This window comes from Muntiacus reevesi, chromosome 4 (assembly GCF_963930625.1).
Source record: "Muntiacus reevesi chromosome 4, mMunRee1.1, whole genome shotgun sequence".
Classification (NCBI taxonomy): domain Eukaryota; kingdom Metazoa; phylum Chordata; class Mammalia; order Artiodactyla; family Cervidae; genus Muntiacus; species Muntiacus reevesi.
The window spans coordinates 109,272,536-109,291,964 of NC_089252.1; the positions used below are offsets into that span (position 1 = coordinate 109,272,536).

Below are 19,429 nucleotides of genomic sequence, written 5' to 3' on the forward strand. Positions count from 1 at the left end.
GAACCCCAGCCCTGAGGTCATGGGAGAGCCCCTCGGGGAGCCATGGGAAGGGGTGAGACAGATGACTTTCGGTCCCCTCCGAACAGGACCGTGATGCCAGTTTGCTTTGTTTTAAAGAACTCTCCCTTCCCCAGCCCGGCCCAAGTCAGTGGAAGCAGATACAGGTCAGGACTCAGTTCTGGAACCCCCTCCAGGGACTTGAGGCTGCCCCCATGGAGACACCACCAGGTGGTAGTCACTGGCCAGCACCAGGCTTGTCTCAGCCTCCTGGCTCCCTGGTCATCAGAGGCACCAGGGTGGGTGCAGGTTCCCCCCACCCCGCAGTGAGTAGCTGACGGTATTGCCCTCCGGTTGCTTGGGAGCCAGCTGGGTAGGAATTGTGCAAACAGCCCAGGCTCCAGCAGCGTGGGGCTGGCCCTCAGGATACAGGGCCTTGCCTAACTAGTTTTTCTCTCGCTTAGCCAATGCTGAGGTTTTTCTGCAAGTTTCCTCACTCTCTCTCACCATCAGCAGGGTCCCCTCCCCCTCGCTCCTGGGACTCACAGTTTGGGTCCCATTTGCCCAAAGGTATTGCATAGGAGCAGCTGAGTGCTTCCCACTGGCAAGCAGGGCCCTTTACTTCTCTTCAGGGCCTGCCTGGGGACAAACAGATGCCTCTTCACCCCAAGTCCCAAGGGCAGTCTTGAGGTGCATGTTGTTCCCTAGCGGGGCAGGCTGCCAAGGCCAGGCACAGGACAGTTTCCTGGAAGTGCTTACGTGGGGCGAATGCTAGACCTTGCAGAGGGATTATCATCCTGTTTTACAGATGACGATACTGAGGCTCAGGCTTCCCAAGTGGTGCTAGTGTTAAAGAACTCACCTGCCAATGCAGGAGACATCAGAGACATGGGTTCGAACCCTGGATCTGGAAGATCCCCTGGAGGTGGGCATGGCAACCCACTCCAGTATTCTTGCCTGGAGAATCCCATGGACAGAGGAGCCTGGTGGGCTATGGTCCATAGGGTCGCAAAGAGTTAGATACGACTGAGCAACTAAGCACTCACTCACGCACCCACACACGCATGCACACTCAGAGGCTCAGAGTTGACAGTAAGTGTCAGAGTTAGGAACTCAGGCCTGACTGACTCTGACCACTGCCTCTGCACTCTGGCTCCAGCGAGGGTGACAAGTTGAAGGGTGGGGCCCAGCATTTGCAGAGCCTGTGGGCAAAGGAGGGGCAGTGACAGGTCCCCACATCTGTCCATGTGTCTGTCTGCTGTGGTTTCACCTGGCCCAGGCCCTGAGGACGGTGAAAGGGAGGCTTCCTAAGGCAAGACCACGCTGAAAACTGAGTTGGATCGCGCGAGGTTGGCACTTAGGCCACTTTGGTGTCCGTCGTAGTGGCCAGGGCTTAGCAGGCTGGGTCCAGACTCTTCCCTGCCTCCAGCCTCAGCAGCTTCTTTCTGGCGCACTGATCTGGTGGCACGTGGAGTGGTGGTGGGTGGCTCTCAGACAGACCACCCTTGTGGGTATTGGTCTGTGTCTCTGGTCTCAGCCCCTTGTGGCCCTTACCCTGGTGGATTTTGAGGTGCCTCCCTGTCCCTCCCTGCCCACAAGGTTTGAGCACCCAACTCTGCCAGACCTTGGGTTCCCAGATGACTCAAGACACTCAAGGCTGCTTCCCCGCCGAGTGATGGGCTGTGGAGAGCAGACTGAGTTGGGTTGAGGGAGAGCACGCACCGGGTGGGCATGCGGGTGCCTTGAAGGAAGGACTCACTGCAGAAGCAGCTTCTGGGCTTTGTAGATGAGAAATCCACCCCTCTGCCACCACCCCACTCTGGGATGCGGAAGCAGTGATACTGTGCAAGCAGGAATGCTGAATGACTCTTGGGGTGGGGGTGCGGGTTCCTGGATGACAGACGGGCATCGGCTTTGTCCTGCCTGCTAGGGGAATTCCCCCGTGGTGTTTCTCCAGGCCTGTGGCAGCTCCAGCTTTGTATCTGGTGGTGCACAGCAGGTAAGGTCTGGTGAGATCCCATGGCGTCATCAGGCCTGGGGAATGGTGCATGCCAGCCTTGGTTAGAGACCCCCACCCCAGAGTCTGGGGGTCCTCGAGAAGCTCTCTGCTGCCAGGAGCCTGGAAAGACACATCAGAGGCCAGTCCTGTACCCTGAGGCAGAGGAACCCTGGGCAGAGAGGCAGGGGCGCCCTGGGAGGGGTTCAGGTCTCGTGGGACACTGTGTTCCTTGCCTTTCAGTTTGCATGACCAACTGCCCAACGCTCATTGTCATGGTGGGACTGCCTGCCAGGGGCAAGACCTACATCTCCAAGAAGCTGACTCGCTACCTGAACTGGATTGGCGTGCCCACTCGGGGTGAGACTCAGCCTTGGCTTCCCAAGCGGGGCTTGGGGTCTCTGTGGGGGAGGAGTGAGAAGGCTGGACTGCAGTGGGGCCAGAGGGGTGGGTCAAGGTCGGGTGTTGGGAAGGGATGCTGTTGTGTGACAGCTGAGCCTCTCCTTTCCCCCAGAGTTCAACGTGGGCCAGTATCGCCGGGACATGGTCAAGACCTACAAATCTTTTGAGTTTTTCCTTCCAGACAACGAAGAGGGCCTGAAAATCAGGAAGTGAGTGTGTGTCTATGTGTGTTTATGGAGAAGGCCCCGGAGCCCAGTTGCTGGTGATGACCAAGGTGTTCCCTGAGCCCGGGGCCTTGCCCTGCCCCGTGAGCTGGTTTCTTGGCATCTCAGGCTGTGGTGGGGGTGGGGATATGATGGGCTTGGGAACAGAGGGAAAGGGTATGTGGCCACAGGGTGGCTTGCCCTGCCCTGCCCTGCCATCTCTGGGAGGGGAGCTAGGGCTTTGGGGAGGTGGTAGAGGCTTAGACAGGGCAGGTCTGCATAGAGGCTATATTCACTTATCCCAGGCTGATCACGAGGGTGGGCTCTGGTAGGGAGGGGAGCTCAAAGTGAAGCAGAGATTCCAGTCTCAAAGGTGGGGCAGAGTGGGACTGGCATCACTTCCTGCCACCTTCCTTTGCAGACAGAAAGTTCAGACCCAGGACCTTTCCTCCCTAGCCCCGGGGTAAGCCCCTTGCTGATACAGGGAGGATGTTTGCTACATGTTCCTTGGCATGTGAGGGAGGCCTTCCCTTGTCGTCTCAGTGTTGCTGGGTGACAGGATGGATAGTTGTGTGACACCCACTCCCCTCCTCCATTCAGCCGGGAGCTGAGGGCTTTCTGCAGACTAACTGAGCACCAGCTGTGGTCTGAGTTGCTGTGCTGCGCCCTTCTCAGCGGGTGTCAGCTGGGGGGTCAGGAAGTGTCCTGCCCTTGCTCTGGGCTCAGCCACCGTGGGAGGGCTTTGAGCAGAGGCTGGCCCAGCTCTAGTGGGTCAATGGAACGCCAGGCCGGAAGCCACCGGCTGTTGCTGCGGTTTGCCTGCTCCCTCTCTGGCCACCAGGGGGCAGGAGTTCCCCATCTTCCCCATGGGGCTTGGCCAATCAGGTTCTCTACTCGGGTCAATGGAGCCGGGCCGCTGCTGCACCAAGAAGGGAAGGGGAGTCTGACACTCAGGCCTCTGGGGCCAAATTGGGAGTAAAACTCGAGGTGGGCCCTCTGGTGATAATGACAAAAGGGAGAGGACTGATGCTTGAACCTATGGTGTGCTGGGTGTGTGATGCCCATTGCCCGCCCTGCCCCTGCCCATTTTACAGATGAGGAAATTGAGGCTCAGGGGGTCTCATACAAGATACCAAGTAACTTCACAGAGCCCAGAATTAGGTCTAAGCCCCTGTTTCACTATAAACTGTCCTGTCCATCATTCCCAATTCACATTACCCAATTTGTAGATCAAAGGTTGCATCAAGTGCAAATTCTATACTCATCTCAAGTTGTAAGCATTCATTAGTTGCTTTAATCTTCCCTACAGTGGGTTGTGGTGCCTCCCTCCCCCAGATGCTGAGACTGAGGTCAGAAGCGGTATTGTCTGGGATCACTCAGGGTTTGATTTGAAGCCAGGCCTGTCTGAATCCAGAGTGTTCGTGGGCAGAATAAGGAAGCTAGCACATTCCCAGAGCTTGTTGGGCATTCTGCTCAGACTGCCTATTGAAGGTAGGAATTGGGATTAATTCTCATGGAGAAACCCGGACTCAGAAGAGGTTAGGGAATTAGTCCAAGATCACCCAGTGGGAACAGAGGACCTAGCAGTAGAAGCTGGAGGCAGGTTCACATGTGTCTCTCTGTAGGCACAACCTCTGGCTATTCCTAGGAACTCTCTCTTGTGTTTCCAAAGCCTGGGTCTGGCCCCTGCACCAGGGCCCCATTTCCCATTAACCAGCCCCAGATGTCCCACGGATAATTGGCAAAATAGAAGGATCAGACTTTTTAAAAATGGGAAACCTAGGAAGAGAAGCCTACATTTCCCAGAGACACAGGTTTGTACACATTGTTGAGGTTCCTGGAACTACACAATGTGGAGGTCTGAACCTGACGCTGGGCGTGGTGGAAGGTCTAGAGGAGGGCATGCATATCCGTGTGTGTGTGTGCAGGTGCTCCCTCTTTATCTACACGTCGGTATGTGCTTAAATACACACCAAGCGCACTCATATATGTGCACAGAGTCACATACTGCAGGAAGGTGTGTGCACACACCTTATGTACAGTGCACGTAAGTGTTCAGACACGTGCATATCCTCTGTGTGCGTGCTTGGACATATAAAAACCTATAATTGTGCACACTAGTGTGTGCACAGACATACCCCCTGTGCACGTGAATACGTTTAATCATAACTATACCTTTTCTTTTTTTTAACTCTACCTTTTCAGTCACATGGGCTTAGGGACACCAGGATGTTCTCTCTGACACTGACGTGTCCACCAGCTCAATTCAATTCTGACCCTTTCTAAATGGCATTAGCATCAGTCAGTTCCCACAAGTTAAGGGCTCAGCCCCTCAAAATTGACCCCACTTCACACACCAGTAACAAGTCTCAGGGACCAGCACCATCACACCCTACCAGCACCTCATCTTTTCAACCTGGAAGTGCTTTGACTCTCATCATTCATCTTCAGCACCCACCTCCTTTCCTGGAGGGTGGAGGTTAGCACTAAAGGTTTCTCATCACTTTCTGTGACCAGCCCAGCGCTGAGGCTGTCTAGGGGCCCCACCCTGAATCACTTCATTAGCATCAATTCAGGTGTGATTGGAAGAGGCTCCTTGTGAATGACAAAAATCACTCCTGTCACTTAGGGAATTCCAAGGGTTTTAGGAGCTCTGCCAAGAACCCTAGACAGAGACCAGATATATTTAATCATACCACAGAGACCCCATCTGCATGTGCACAACTGCACCCCTAGGGAATGCTCACAGGTTATGGTTAACTCACTGACTCACCTGTCACATACCCACCCACATGCACATGTGTGCCCATCCACACTCACACCCACAGGGGCTCCCAGGCTGTTCCCCTCTGCATCTCCACTTAGGCCCCTTGATCCCTCCTACTAGATGTAGCCTCAGCCAGAGGAGCCCCCGGAGATCATAACCTGGACACGGGGCTCTGCGTGTGGGTAGCAAGAAATGGCCCTAGCCATGTCGAGACTGCAGAAATGTGTCTCAGAGGGCTTCAAGGAGCTCCGGTTCTTTATGTCTCAGCACAGAAAGAATTCTGTGATATGTTAGAATAGGACACTTGTGGGGCTTGGTGGGCAGGTAGGCAGGAGGGTCTGCTCCCAGAATTTAGTGGGTGAAGGATATATGAGGACCCAGAAAGCTCAGAAGGCAGCATGAGAGAAGAGATCCTTCCAATGACCTGAACTCAGTTCTGCCCCCACTTTCCTCGTGACCCCAGCATTCTGGTCAGCCTCTGCGGCCACGCTTGGGCCGCAGTGTGTATACTCTGACTGGCTCACAGTCAGTGTATTGGTGCACTTGGGGTTTACATACAAAATTACAAGATTGAACAAACGGGAGATCTAATTTTACTCTTACATCAAAAAAAAGTATAGGTAATAGTGTTTGGGAGGAAAAATTTTTCCTTTTTGCCTTCTAGGTTCTTTGGCTGGTCTAGTAATTAAATCGACAATGACACAGATTAACAAGGCATAAAAAAAGCTTAATAGCACCTATGTCTCCTGCATACATGGGAGAGGCCTAAGAAGCCCTCACCTTAAATACCATCTAAAGAGAAAAGAAGGTGCTAGGGGGTGAGGAGTCAGAGGACGTTATCAGGAAAGACCCAGTGAATTAGGGTAAAGTTTTTATGCAGATTTGAATCTATGCCTTCAGGGAAGCCCTCACCTTAAAAACCTTCTTTGGCTAAAGAGAAGGGAAGACTTTGAGGATGAGGAGTCAGGGGAAGTTACCAGGAACAGCTCACTGAACAAGGGTAAGGTTGTTACTCAGATTTAAATCTATGCCTTCAGGGAATTCCCTTGTGGTCCAGTGGTTAAGCTTCTGACCACAGGACCACTGTGGGACCCTTGTCGGGGCTAATTTGATCCCTGATCCATCAGGGAACTAAGATTCCACAAGCTACATGGAGCTACCTAAACAAATCAATCAATGTATGCCTTTAGCATTGATAAAGAGTTTCCAGAGAGATAAGGTCATCTCCTTCCTCCTGGTTCAGCAAGGGAGACTCCCTTACAAATGGAGGTTTCCTTTATATTTGTAAATGTCTCTTAAAAAAGGGATCTTCCTGACCCGGGGATTGAACCCAGGTCACCTGCATTTTAGGCAGATTCTTTATCATCTGAGCTGCTATGGAAGCCCTAAAAAGAAAAAGAAAAAAAAAGGGGTGGGGGGCAAGCTGTTCTTTTTAACTTTTTATTTTGTATTGGGATATAGACAATGTTGTGATAGTTTCAGGTGAACACCAAAGGGACTCAGCCATACATATACATGTAAAAAAAGGATAACTGACTCTTGTTTTCTGAGCTTCTACTGCGTCTGCAGTTTCTTAAAAATAATCAGCCTGAAATAATCCTTCTGCCAAAGAGATTTATTTTGGGGCGGCACATTCTGCTCCACTGCATAGATAAAAGGTCAAAGTGATTTATCTATCTTTGGACCTTGTAGGAGAAATGGATAACGTTAGAAAGATCCTTATATGTGGCAATCCACTTTGGAGCATTGAACAAAAAGGCTGAGGTGTTCTGAGGACAGAGAGTGTAGTCAGTGGTCAGTCGTGGTGAGGGTTTTGCTTTTCAGAGCATCTGTGGGCATGGGTCCAAGAGGCAGAGACCCAGCACCCTCCTCCTGAAGGGGTCATTTGGGGACTTCTCGGTCCACTGAAAGAAATGTGCAACTTAAAATTTGAGAGTTGTGTTTTATTTGGTGAGCAACACTGAGGACTTGGGAATTCCCTGGCAGTCCAGTGGTTAGGACCCTGCGGTCTCACTGCTGAGGGCCCAGGTTCAGTCTCTGGTCGGGAAAGTAAATCTCACAGGCTGCACAGCATAGCCAAACAAACTGAGGACTTAAGCCCAGAAGACAGCCTCTCAGATAGCCCAGAAGTAAGGAAGGTTCCAGGACATATAGGAGTTTTGGGGACAAAAACCAGGTAGGCTGCAACATCAAAAGAGTCTGTTAATTAAAGAACATAGACATCTCAAGTTAAGGAACCTAGAACTTTTGTTTGAATGGAAAGAGGCAAGAGCCTGGGCTCATTGAAGTCATCCTTTTGATATGCATTTCAGCTATCTGTGACCAGTTTCCTGTTTTCCCTTCTTGAGTCCCCCTCAAGGTATACATTTGGGGGCTGCTATGACAGCTGAGCCTTGATGCCTGCAACATCCTTTGTTTGGTGATAAGGCAGATGGCCTCCTCGGTCCACATTTCCCTTCTAGGATAGAAAATTGAACCTGAAGCTTAATCCTGCCTTTTAAGCTAGAGGCCAGCAAAGTTGTCTCTGTTCTCCCACTGCTAGCTTCCTCACCCAACACACACACAAGGAAGTATCTGGTTTTCAAAGTGCTTTGTTGATAATCAGGGGAAATGTAAGACACTTAGAAGTTCTGAAGTTGGCAAAATGGCAGCCTGGATTTGTATCTGATGAGATAAAAGAAGAAAGTAGAGAAACATGATATCTCAAAAAGTGTTCCTGGACTTCCCTGGTGGTCCAGTGGTTAAGACTCTACCTTCCAATGCAGGGGACCCAGGTTTGATCCCTGGTCTGAGAAGATTCCACATGCCATGGAGAAATTAAGCTGGTGCACCACAGCTATTTAGCCTGTGCTCCGCAACAAGAGAGTAGCCTTTGATCACCACAACTAGAGAAAAGCCTGAGCAGTAACAAAGACCCAGCACAGCCAAAAATAAATAAATATGCATATTTTAAAAAGTATTCCTGATGGCCAGGAGCACATAGCCTTCTACCTACAGAGCAGGGTTACCAAATACTGGCAATCTTCCCAAGGAAAGAGAAATCTTGAGGGAAGGGGCCCCAGGGGCTGCCCCCTCTCCTGATCAGCATAGCACATTTCCCTGGCCTGCTGCCCTGCAGCAGCCAGTCAGGTTCTTGGCTGACCTCTGTGTTCTTTTCTGAAGGCAGTGTGCGCTGACAGCCCTCCGAGACGTCCGGCGGTTCCTTAGTGAGGAGGGGGGACACGTGGCGGTGAGTATAACACGCTGGCAGCATCTGGGAGTGACTTGTGGGAGCCCACCTACTTCTACCCCTTTACTTACCAGGCGTCTGGAGGGGAAGGTAGGGGACGTGCAGCCCTAGACACTCCTGGGTGCCAGCCCTGGGAGGAAGCCTACAGCTGCTCTGCAGTAAGAAGCCAGAGGCTGGACGGGGGCCAAGAAGTTCCCTCTGGGCTTGTGGTTGTGTTTGACCCTGCAGGACTTCCCTCTGAATACTCACATGGTTGGCTACTCCACAAGTTAGGCGTGTCATGTTACTTGAGTCTTTAGCAAATGTGATTTCTCCCAAAGTGGAGAGCATCCTGCCCAGCCTTGGGTGACCATTCCGAAATCAGCTGAATGCTGGGTAAGGGAATTTCATCTATGTGTTGGCCCCTCCCGTGAGATCCGCAAAGCTGAGCAAGGGTGTCTTCAGGAAAGGGCCCCACCCCAACCCTCTGCTGTGAAATATCAGGGCCATTTTTCCTTCCTTCTTCCTCTTGAATTTTCCTTCCTTCCTCCTCTTGAAGGCATGCAGCCTGGAGCTCTGTCCCCAGCTCCATCTAGATCAGCTGCCCGCTAGGTCTGTGGCACAGCTGTCACCCTGGCAATTTCCTTCTCTTCCCTCCTGGGTTGAATCCCTGGCCCTTAAACTCCATGTCTTCCTTTTACTTGGTTTACTGACTAGTTTTGTTGGAGCGCAAACAAGTAGCTTTCTCAGAAAGGTATTTGGGAAGTAAATTTTGTGAGACCTTGCATGTCCAGAAATATCTTTTTTTTTAAATCCTCGCCTTGGCTGGGTGGGTATAGAATTCTAGGTGGAAAGAACATTTCCTTTAAAAATTTCATGACATTGCCCCATTGTTTTATGGCTGTGGGAAAGTCTTGTTGTCATTCTGATTTGTTGATCCTCCTTAAAAGTTGTATTTCCTAGGGAATTCTCTGGTGATCCAGTGGTTAAGACTCTTCAATCTCTGGTTAAGACTCTGGTTTGATCCGTGGTCGGGAAACTAAGATCCCACAAACCGTGCAGTTCAGCCAAAAAAAGTTAAGATTAAAAAAAAAAAAAAAGATTTTATCTCCTAGAGGAGCTGGCAACTTCTTAGGCCCTTTCTCTGGAGAAGCTTTTAGGGTCTTCAAAGTGATGTGCCTTACAGTGGCCTTTTCCATAATGCTGGGTCCTTGGGCTGGGGGATTTCATCAGGAAACTCTTCTCCAGGCAGGTCAAAGAAACTGTCATATGTTACTTTGTTACACCACCCCCACCACTATCTCACCATCAAGTCCTCACTCCTCTCCCACTTTCTGAGATGCTGTTTCTGGAACTCCTGGTGGCTGTATGTTAGACCTAATCCCTAACTTGGTCTTTTTTCCCCCCTTACGTTCCCTTTGTCTCTTTCGGTTCCACTTTCAGGGAGACTTCCTTAACATTATCTGAGAAGTGTTTGGCTGAAGTTTTATACTTTTATGGTACAACTTCCAAATTTAAAATGTCTTACTTTCTGAGTGTTCCAATTTTTTTGAACCCTGTTCTTGTTTTGTGCTTACTATATGGCATTTTGCGTCTCTTTAGACAATAATTGTAAGTTGTTGACATTTCCTTCTATGCTATGCCCTGTCCTCATTTCTTAAAGTTCCTTTTATTGTGTTTGATTTAGTCTTCTTTCTTTTTTTGCCTGGATCATACAGCTTGTGGGGTCTTAGTTCCCTGACCAGGCATTGAATTTATGCCCTCTTCAGTGGAAGCATGGAGTCCTAATCAGTAGACCACCAGGGAATTCCCAGGTCTTCATTTTCCATGTTAGAGGTTTTGCTGTTTCAGTGACCCTGGTCTAGTGATGTATCCCTTTATAAAAAATGGTGCTCTAAACTCCGCTTGGGTGGGCTGCACCTGAGGATGCTGGGCAGGTACCAACCAGTTCAGAACCTACCTGGAGGAGGCAGGGAGGGGTCCTGGGGCTCCACTTGCACTCCCAGTGGGGCCAGTCTTCCCCTTTCCAGTCCTCCCCTTTCCTCTACGCCCTTGCCCCTTTTTACTGAGATGTTCCTGACTCTCCCAGGTCTGCAAAACAGCTGTGCTCTGGTTGGCCATGGCTTGTGTTTGCTTTTCTCTGAGCCACTCACCAAGTGTCTGTCTTAAAGAAAAAAACTACGGTGACATCGCCCATCTCCTGTCCTGTTCCCATCTTACTGGGGTCTCAGGATGGAGTGGAAATAAATGTGGGTTTAGTTCTCCAGGTTTAGCTAGTTTCACTGGAAGTCTTGTTGGTCAGACATGAGCGGAGTACCTGCTGTCCTGCTGTGAGCATGGGCACCCGCTCCTTCTAGCTTCCTCGGGGCGCTTGCCAAGGAACTGGAGGACCAGCCCAGCCTTTGCAGGTCTGAAGGATGCTGGCCAGGCGGATGGCCAGGCCTCAGCTGGTCTCTGAGAAACCCAGCCCCTGTGCTCCAGCTGTCGGGTGGCCCCCACCTTTTCCAGGGCCAAAGGTTGAGTTAACCCCAATTTGATCCTAGGTTTTTGATGCGACAAATACCACCCGGGAACGGAGAGCTACCATCTTTAATTTTGGGGAGCAGAACGGCTACAAGGTGAGGCCCCCCCGGCTTGCCTCCTCGGTTGGGCTGTGGCACCTTCAGGCCCCCTGGGGCCCCTTTGTCGGCCTCCTGGTGGGGGCAGGCAGGTGGGCTCCTGAGTGGATTTTCGATAATACTTTTCTCTTTACCTGGAGGTTTCTTTCTGGGGAAGTGGGGTTCCTGGTGGGAGAGTCCTGGATGGGAGGCACCTGCTGGGGTTCCGTGCCCCTTGTCCAGGCCCTCTCCCCAGAAGGAGGGCCTCAGGGCCCTGGTTGCTGATCAGTAGGGCCCTCAGTGGGTAGGGAGCTCCAGGGAGCCAGGCCCAGGGCCCTAAATGCGTCTCTGGTTTCTTCCCTCCTGCCTGCTGTGGTCTTTACCGCAGACGTTTTTTGTCGAGTCCATCTGTGTGGATCCTGAGGTCATAGCTGCCAACATCGTGGTGAGTGGTGTGGTGCGTCTGACCTTGTGGGGGATAGGAATACACCCGAGATGGCCTGTGACAGTAAGGACCCTCTGCAGCTTGGGGTGTGGCCTGGGCCAACCTTAGCTTGCTTGGTGGGGGGTGGGGAGGCAGTAGATCTCTGGGCTGGATGATCCTGGATCCCCGAGTACCACTGGTCTGGAGGGCTGTGCATTCCTTCTTCTTCCCTTCTCTTCCCCTCCCTCCTTCCCCTTCCTCCTCCCCTGGATGGTAGGAGACGAGCTTCAGCCCCTAGAGGGAGGGGCAGGGTGGGGAGGGGGTGTTAGTATTTTGAAGGGTAAAGAGATTTGACCCCTCACCCATATTCCCTTTTTATCCAATAAATGAACATCAGTGTCTGGGGAGATAGTTCAGGTGGGGAGGGGCTTCAGGGCCCCTTCTCCCTCTGGCCTCACCTCCCCCAGTACCACAAAAATGAGGGACTGTGATCTCAGGATGTCCAGTAATACTCTCTTAGCACTGGTGTGGGAGCTTGGACCAGGGAGCCGCTGGCCTCTTCCTGATGGGACCAGCCAGCCCCCTGGGACTGGCCTCCAGCCTCCTCCCCTAGCCCCCTGCCCAGCGCTGTCCTCGGTCTCCCCCATGCCTGGCCTCTGGAGCTGATGTGTCCTTGCTCTGTGCCTGGCTCCGGCAGCAAGTGAAGCTGGGCAGCCCTGACTACATCAACCGCGATAGTGACGAGGCCACGGAGGACTTCATGAGGCGCATTGAGTGCTATGAGAATTCGTATGAGACGCTGGATGAGGACCTGGACAGGTGAGCCGGGGCAGCACCGTGTCCTCGGCTGTGGTGGGGGTGGGTTTGGACCGCTGGGCTGCCTCCTGTGGCTCCCGAGGTGGTGGCTGAGGGCCCACCCCAGCAGGCAGAGATGCTCTGCCCTTTTTTCTTTCTTTCCTCGGGGTGGAGGTCGTGGCCCAGAGGTGACTCACAGAACTGCAGTTGCTTTATCTGGAGCTCTGAAAGTCAGAATTTTCTACTATGCCATCATAAAATCAAGCCTGTTTTCTGTACAGAGGGTCTTCCCATGAGCCATTTGCAAACAGTACATGCTCTTCTTTCGGTGGGTGGTCTGTGTTTTGCGAAGGGGGACGGGGTGCCCAGTTCCTACCCATGAAGAGCTGACAGTGGCCAGTGCTTCATAGGAGTGAGTTCTGAGTAGGGATAGCAGCCAGCCATCGGCAGGGTATCTCTGTAAAGGCTCAGATGGTAGATATTTTAGGCTTTGGGGGCATACAGTCTCTTAACTCTTAACTAGCCATCTAGTACTAAAGGAATATATTAAGAAATGGACATGACTGTGTCCCAATAAAATTTTATTTGCAAAACCAAGCTGAGTTTGACTAACTGGCCATAGTTTGCCAACAACTCCTTATAGCAGAAGTAGGGGGGAGGGTGTTGAAGTGAATAACACTTAAGTAATTAACCCCTAAGTAATTAAGTTAATAACTGCATAAAGTATTACACAGTCCTTATAAGTCGTGCCAAAGAGACATGGAAAAGTGTATGTTATGTTGTTGTTGTTCAGTCGCTAAGCCCCTTCTGACTCTTTGCCACCCCATGGACTGCAGCACACCAGGCTTCCCTGTCCTTCACTATCTCCCAGAGTTTGCTCAAGTTCATGTCCATTGAGTCACTGATGCCATCCAACCATCTCATCCTCTGTCGCTCCTTTTCCTTTCACCACACATTATGTAGCATTAAGTAAAAAGGCTGGGATATGAGCTTGTACTTGGGTCACTTGTGATTATGTGTGAATCTTTAGCTACACACCAAGGAGGTCAAGTGACTGTTGGAGAGAGGGTATCTGGGGTGTTTGCGGGACAGTCCCTGGCCTGGCTCTTGGCGAGGCTGGCACTGTTCTGGTGCTGTGCCCCGCCTCTGTGGTTCTGCTGGTCTCCCCAGCACAGCGCTGTTCCTCGTGGCCCTGCTCTCCACGCCGCAGGACTGCGCTGGTCCAAAGCAGGGAATGTGCCGGAGCTGGTCTTACCAGCTGCTGCCTTTAGTACCCTCCGCCTGTACCGCTTGTCTCGTGTACTGCTGCCTGGCGTGGGATGGCACGGGCGCTGGGCACACACAGATGACCCGGGCTGGATTCTAGGGGAGGGTTCACTGGGGGAAGGAAAGGCAAGGCCAGGCCCATGGATGGCTGACCAGGAAGACTGGAGGGGAAGTGTGTTTGCCAGCTACTACCATCAGGTCAATCATGGAAAAAACTGTCTCCTGTTCACCCTGCAGACAGTGCGTTGAGAGCTCAGAGCTAGGCAAGAGGGGCCCCGGGGACGTAGAGCAGCGATGAAAGTCCGGATGTGGTAGGACCGACCCCTCTCTCTGGCTGTCGCCTCTTGGGAGCATGCTGAGCCTGGGGCACCTCTCACCAGCTTTGTCTGTATGTCACACATGTCATGTTACTCCCACCTGTTGCTCACACACCAGCTGATGGCCCTGCGTGTTGTGGTCTCAAGCCTGGCGGGGTCAGAGAGGAAGGGCTCTGGAGCGGGCAGAGCGGACCCTGGAGGCCCCGGGTCTCACTCACCTCTCCCTGCCTTCTCTGGAAAGGGATCTGTCCTACATTAAGATCATGGACGTGGGGCAGAGCTACGTCGTGAACCGCGTGGCTGACCACATCCAGAGCCGCATCGTGTATTACCTCATGAACATCCACGTGACGCCCCGCTCCATCTACCTCTGCCGGCATGGGGAGAGTGAGCTCAACCTCAAGGGCCGGATCGGCGGGGACCCAGGGCTGTCCCCCCGGGGCAGGGAGGTCAGTGTACATGCTCGTGTGTGTGTGTATGCGTGCATGCGTGCTCGTGTGCATGTGCACATGTTGGTGAGGGACTCCATCTAATGCGCAATCCAGTGTGGAATGTTCCTATTACAAAGCGAAGGTCACCAGGCAGATGCCTGAATCTCTGGCTTCCATAATAGCTGTCGCCAGCTGAGCGCCCGTCTCTGGAGTGGGACACTGTGGGAGTGAGCTGAGTGCCCGCAGTGCAGGTGATCCTCTGCCACAGTCCAGGGAAGAAATCGAAGCCTTGCTGGGAAGATGGTCCAGCCTAGGCACGTGGTTCGGGGGGGCCAGCACTGGCAGGGGGCCTGATGAGCCTCAGCTGGAACTATATTCAGGGTCTGGGAAGAATGCACAAAGACAGCACTTATGGGAGTGGGTGTCATCGAGAATTAATTCATGGTTTTCGTGGTTTGTTTTTTTTTACCACACCAGTTTTCTCTGAGGCTGGGCCCCATGGACTCTTTGAGGGCAGCCCAGGACCTGTCCATCTGAATTTGCTTCTGGTATGTTTCAGTTTGCCAAGAGTCTGGCCCAGTTCATCAGGGATCAGAACATCAAGGACCTAAAGGTCTGGACAAGCCAGATGAAGAGGACAATCCAGACAGCCGAGGCCCTGGGTGTGCCTTACGAGCAGTGGAAAGTTCTCAACGAGATTGATGCGGTAACTGACGTCTCTTCCCTCCCCTGCCCAGGTCTGGGCACAGCTGTGTTCACTCCGGGTGATGATGTTGAGGGTCAGAATGACGGTGTTGAGGGTCAGAAAGAATTTTTTGTTTAACATGTCATCATTGATTATGGTTTTGATTCATCTCTCCCTCCCTCCTTCCCTTCTTTTGCATGTAACTATCTAGATGTACATGGTGAAGATATGATGTATGCATATGTTGTGAAGTAACTGTCACAGTAAGTTCAGTTAACATCCATCACCACATAGTTACAAACGTTCTTTCTCTGGTGATGAGAACTTTCAAGACATACTCTCTTAGCAGTTTTCAAATATATGTCAAATATTGTTAACTATAGTCACCATGCTGTACATTACATTCCCAGGACTTATTTATCTTATAACTGGAAGTTTACACCTTCATCCACTTTGCCTATCAGCTGGCTTCTCATCCCTTAAACTTCACTTTCAAATCAACAAAACCTCCAAGGGAAAAATGATGCCATATATCAGGTTCATCTCTTTGGATTTCCCTTCACTTCAGGATTTTGGCCCCTTAGGTCTTTTTTTAGATAAGTGATTTTCTTTCTCTTTTTAAGAAAAAGATATTTCCTTTTTCCTTTGATTTTTGTATTTTTGTCTGCACTGGGTCTTCGCTGGGCTTGTGGGTGTTTTCTATTTGCGGAGAGCGGGGGCTCTTCCCTAGCTGTAGGGCTTAGGCTCCTCATTGCAGTTGCTTGTCTTCTTGAGGATCATGGGCTCCAGGGTGCTCAGGCTTCAGTAGTTGTGGCACGTGGGCTCACTAGCTGTGGCTCACAGGCTTAGTTGCTCTGGAGCATGTGGGATCTTTCCGGACCAGGGATCTAGCTGGTGTCCGCCTGCATTGCTGGGTGGATTCTCAACCACTGGACCACCAGGGAAGTCCCTCTCAGGTCTTCTTTGCCTCAAGGCTCTGTGATGAATCAAACAGACGTATCTATTTGTTTCTCTTTGGCTTTTCCAGTAGTTCTCAGGGGGAGGGTTAGTCTAAAACAAGCTAGTCTACCATTGCCTGATGTGGAAGTCTCTAAGATCAAATTTGAATCTTACAGAGATCACCCCATATGATAGAATTGTTTTGTTGGGATGAGGTGGGAGGAAAAGCTGGAGGAGGGAGACCAGTTAGAGGTGCTTGATGTGTCCTGATTAGGTGATGAATCTGGAATTTGGGTCGTGGCAGTGAAAGAGGAGGATTGGACTGGGGAGTGTTTTTGTTCATTTATTTATCACATATTTATGTAAGCCTGTGCTATGCTAGGGTTTTCCAGGTGGCGCTAGTGGTAAAGAACCTGCTTGCCAATGCAGGAGAAATAAGAGGCGCAAGTTCAGTCCTTGAGTTGGGAAGATACCCTGGAGGAGGGCATGGCAATCCACTCCAGTATTCTTTCCTGGAGAATCCTATAGACAGAGGAGCCTGGCGGGCTACAGTCCATGGGGTTGCAAAGAGTTAGACATGACTGAAGCGACTTAGCACACACACATACCCTATGCTAGGAACTGGGCCAGATCCCGGGGACCCAGATATGGGTGAGGAGATGGAGGCTGATGATGCTCCACCAGGGATGTAAAAAGGAAAAACGCATCCAGGATGGCTCCAGATTTCCAGCCACTGGGAAGGGTTCTAGGGCAGGGAAGGTGAGCTCACCTGAAGGCACGAACCATGTCTACTTTATTCACCACTTCGTAGGGATCTCAGTAAATAGAGGAAGATGTTATGTTCTTCCTCTCAGCATGAGAGGAAGATGTTATGTTCTTGGGAGATGTTCCATGGCAGATACCCAGAAGGCAATCTGATCTCCAAGGAGAGGTGGGGCTTGGGTATATCCGCCACAGACATTGTGCTTGAGACTGTGGAATGGATCAGGTGGCTGAGGGAGCTGAAGTGGGACCCAGGACAGAGCCCAAGGGAGCCTTGGTGTGTAAGGGGCTGTGGAGGAAGCTATGGATAAGTGTCCGATGAGGTGGAAGGCAAACCAGGCCGATGAGGGTCATGGGAGTCAAGGCAGAGAGGAGGAGGCCATGGTCACGGGGGTGAGATGCCATAGGAAAGGGCAGTGAGGCGAATCTCCAAGCTGACCGTTGGGATGTCGTAACAAGACCACTGGGACTCTTGGCATAAGCCTTGTGGGCTGTTGCCCAATGGGACAGGATGGGGAACTGAGTGGGAGGAAAGAGGCTCAGAGTCAAGGGACACTTGGCTGTGTGTAAGGTGATGGTGAGAGGCTGGTAGAAAAGGAGGGAATGAGAACTGGAGACCCTGAGAGATGGCAGTGAGAGAGTCCATGCCTAGGCAGTGGATAAGAAGTCCGGGGTCCCCGAGGAGAGAGGGGTCTGGGGTTCTCAAGGAGGAGGAAAGGACAGACTTTATTTTTCTCTACATTCCTTAGTCTTAGTCACATAAAACTTTTTTTTTTCCTTTAAGCTGGAAACTGATGATTACACAACTCAGTTTAAACTCTTTACTAGGGATTATATGACAACAATATCCTGTTTGAGGACAGTTTCTCCTTCCTGAAAACCTCCTGACTAATCCTGATATTTTCGAATGTGTATTATGGGAGTGGGTCTGGTAGGCTCTTTCTATTGTTAAATCCTAATCCTTATCCTAAAATGTAAATTGTGGGAGTGGGTCTGGTAAAAATTTTTTAACCTTGAGACATTCTTTTGCTTTACTATAATAACTAATTTAAAAAGTATATCACTCCCTTGCTAACACTAGTGAGGAGGGCATTTTCCGTCCCCCTTCTGACATCCCAAGTCAGAAGCTTTCTCAGTCCCTTTTCTTACTTTAATAAAACTCTGCTGCACTAAAGCTTTTGAAGGATCAAGCTTGGTGCCTGGTCCCGAAGCTAAATCTTCAGAGATCACGAATCCAACATCGTTCACCGTAAGCTATCAGCAGAGGCCCAGTTTCTAGGATATCAGGAAGGGAGAGGGGTGCAGGTGGTCAGAGTCCTGTCTCAGAACCTCATGGAGGTTTCACTCAGGAGTGAGAGGAAGGAGAAGTTTCCCAGGGGAGTTAGCCAAGGGGGCCAGGTGGCTGGTCTGGAGAGTTTCTGTGGTGCTGTTGTCTGTGTCCCGGAGGTGGTCCTCCAGCCCCCAGCAGGTGGACGCAGTTGTGGAAAAGGCAGAACGTTCATTCAGCATGCGAGCTTGTTCCATTGTGTCCTCGTGGCTGAGATGGAAGCACGTGGGACAGAGAAGGTGAGGAGTAGGCAGGAAGGTGATGAAGCCGCATGCCCCGGAATCCCTCCCTGCTGGAAAAGATGGGGGATGGGAAAGGGGGCATCCATGGCATTGTGAGATGGGAGAGGCCGTAGGCCCAGCATTCCTATGGGGTGCCGGGCCAGGGATGCTGACGCTGGGCTGTTAACAAGGGACAGCTTCCAGAATTCCATGGTGGTCCAGTGTGTATGACTGCCAACTTTCACTGCAGGGGGACACGGGTTCAGTCCCTGGTGAGGGAACTAAGATTCTACACGCTGCACAGCATGGTCAAAAAAAAAAAAGTGTAGAAGCCAGTCACTGATTCTGCCTGTACTCTACTCCAGGGAAGGGGATTAAATAAGAGCTTGACTCACTGGGAGTCATCTTAGGGTGTGTCGTGTCCCCACCCCCTCGCATCTACCATCAAGCTTTTAAGGTACAGGCAGGCCTCATTATATTGTACTTTGCTTTATTGCACTTTGCAGATACTGTGGTTTTTACAAGTTGAAGGTTGATGGCAACCCTTTATCCAGCAAGTCTATCGGCTCCATTTTTCCAAAAGCATTTGTTCACTTTGTGTCTCTGGGTCACATTTTGGTAATTCTTGCAGTATTTCAAGCTCTTCATTATTATATTTGTTATGGTGATCTGTGACCAGTGATCTCTGATGTTAGTACTATGACTTGCTGAAGTCTTAGATGATGCTTAGCATTTTTTTTAGAGATAATTTAATTTTTAGTTAAGGTACATACATTGTTTAAAACAGAATGCTATTGCATACTTAACAGTGTATAATGTAAATGTAACTTTTATATACATTGGGAAACCAAAAAATTCTTGTGACTCACTTTGTTGCAGTGATCTGGAATCACACCCAGAGTATTTCCAAGGTATACCTGTAGTAGCTATTTTATCACTTCCTATTTATCTCTCCATCCCTGAGTCATCTGGACAGTTTATTTTATTCAAACCTTATTTCTTCATCAGAGTAAGTTATATATTAGAACCTAATGGTAGAGTCATCTCAGTGTCAGGTGTTATTACCTCTGTTCCCATTCTTTGATATTGCAC

The 19,429-nt window shown here is 50.8% G+C and overlaps 1 protein-coding gene across 3 annotated transcripts in view; it reads left to right on the forward strand.

Annotated features, from left to right (window-relative positions):
* The window catches only part of PFKFB4 (6-phosphofructo-2-kinase/fructose-2,6-biphosphatase 4), a 39,761-nt gene that overhangs the window by 6,964 nt on the left and 13,368 nt on the right, over nt 1-19,429 (forward strand). For all 3 annotated transcript variants that reach the window (XM_065933770.1, XM_065933771.1, XM_065933769.1), the window contains exons 2-9: nt 2,237-2,353; nt 2,508-2,604; nt 8,528-8,594; nt 11,117-11,191; nt 11,559-11,615; nt 12,292-12,413; nt 14,214-14,421; nt 14,963-15,109. In XM_065933770.1, the coding sequence (XP_065789842.1) occupies nt 2,237-2,353; nt 2,508-2,604; nt 8,528-8,594; nt 11,117-11,191; nt 11,559-11,615; nt 12,292-12,413; nt 14,214-14,421; nt 14,963-15,109 (890 nt within the window). The remainder of the gene's footprint in view (nt 1-2,236; nt 2,354-2,507; nt 2,605-8,527; nt 8,595-11,116; nt 11,192-11,558; nt 11,616-12,291; nt 12,414-14,213; nt 14,422-14,962; nt 15,110-19,429) is intronic.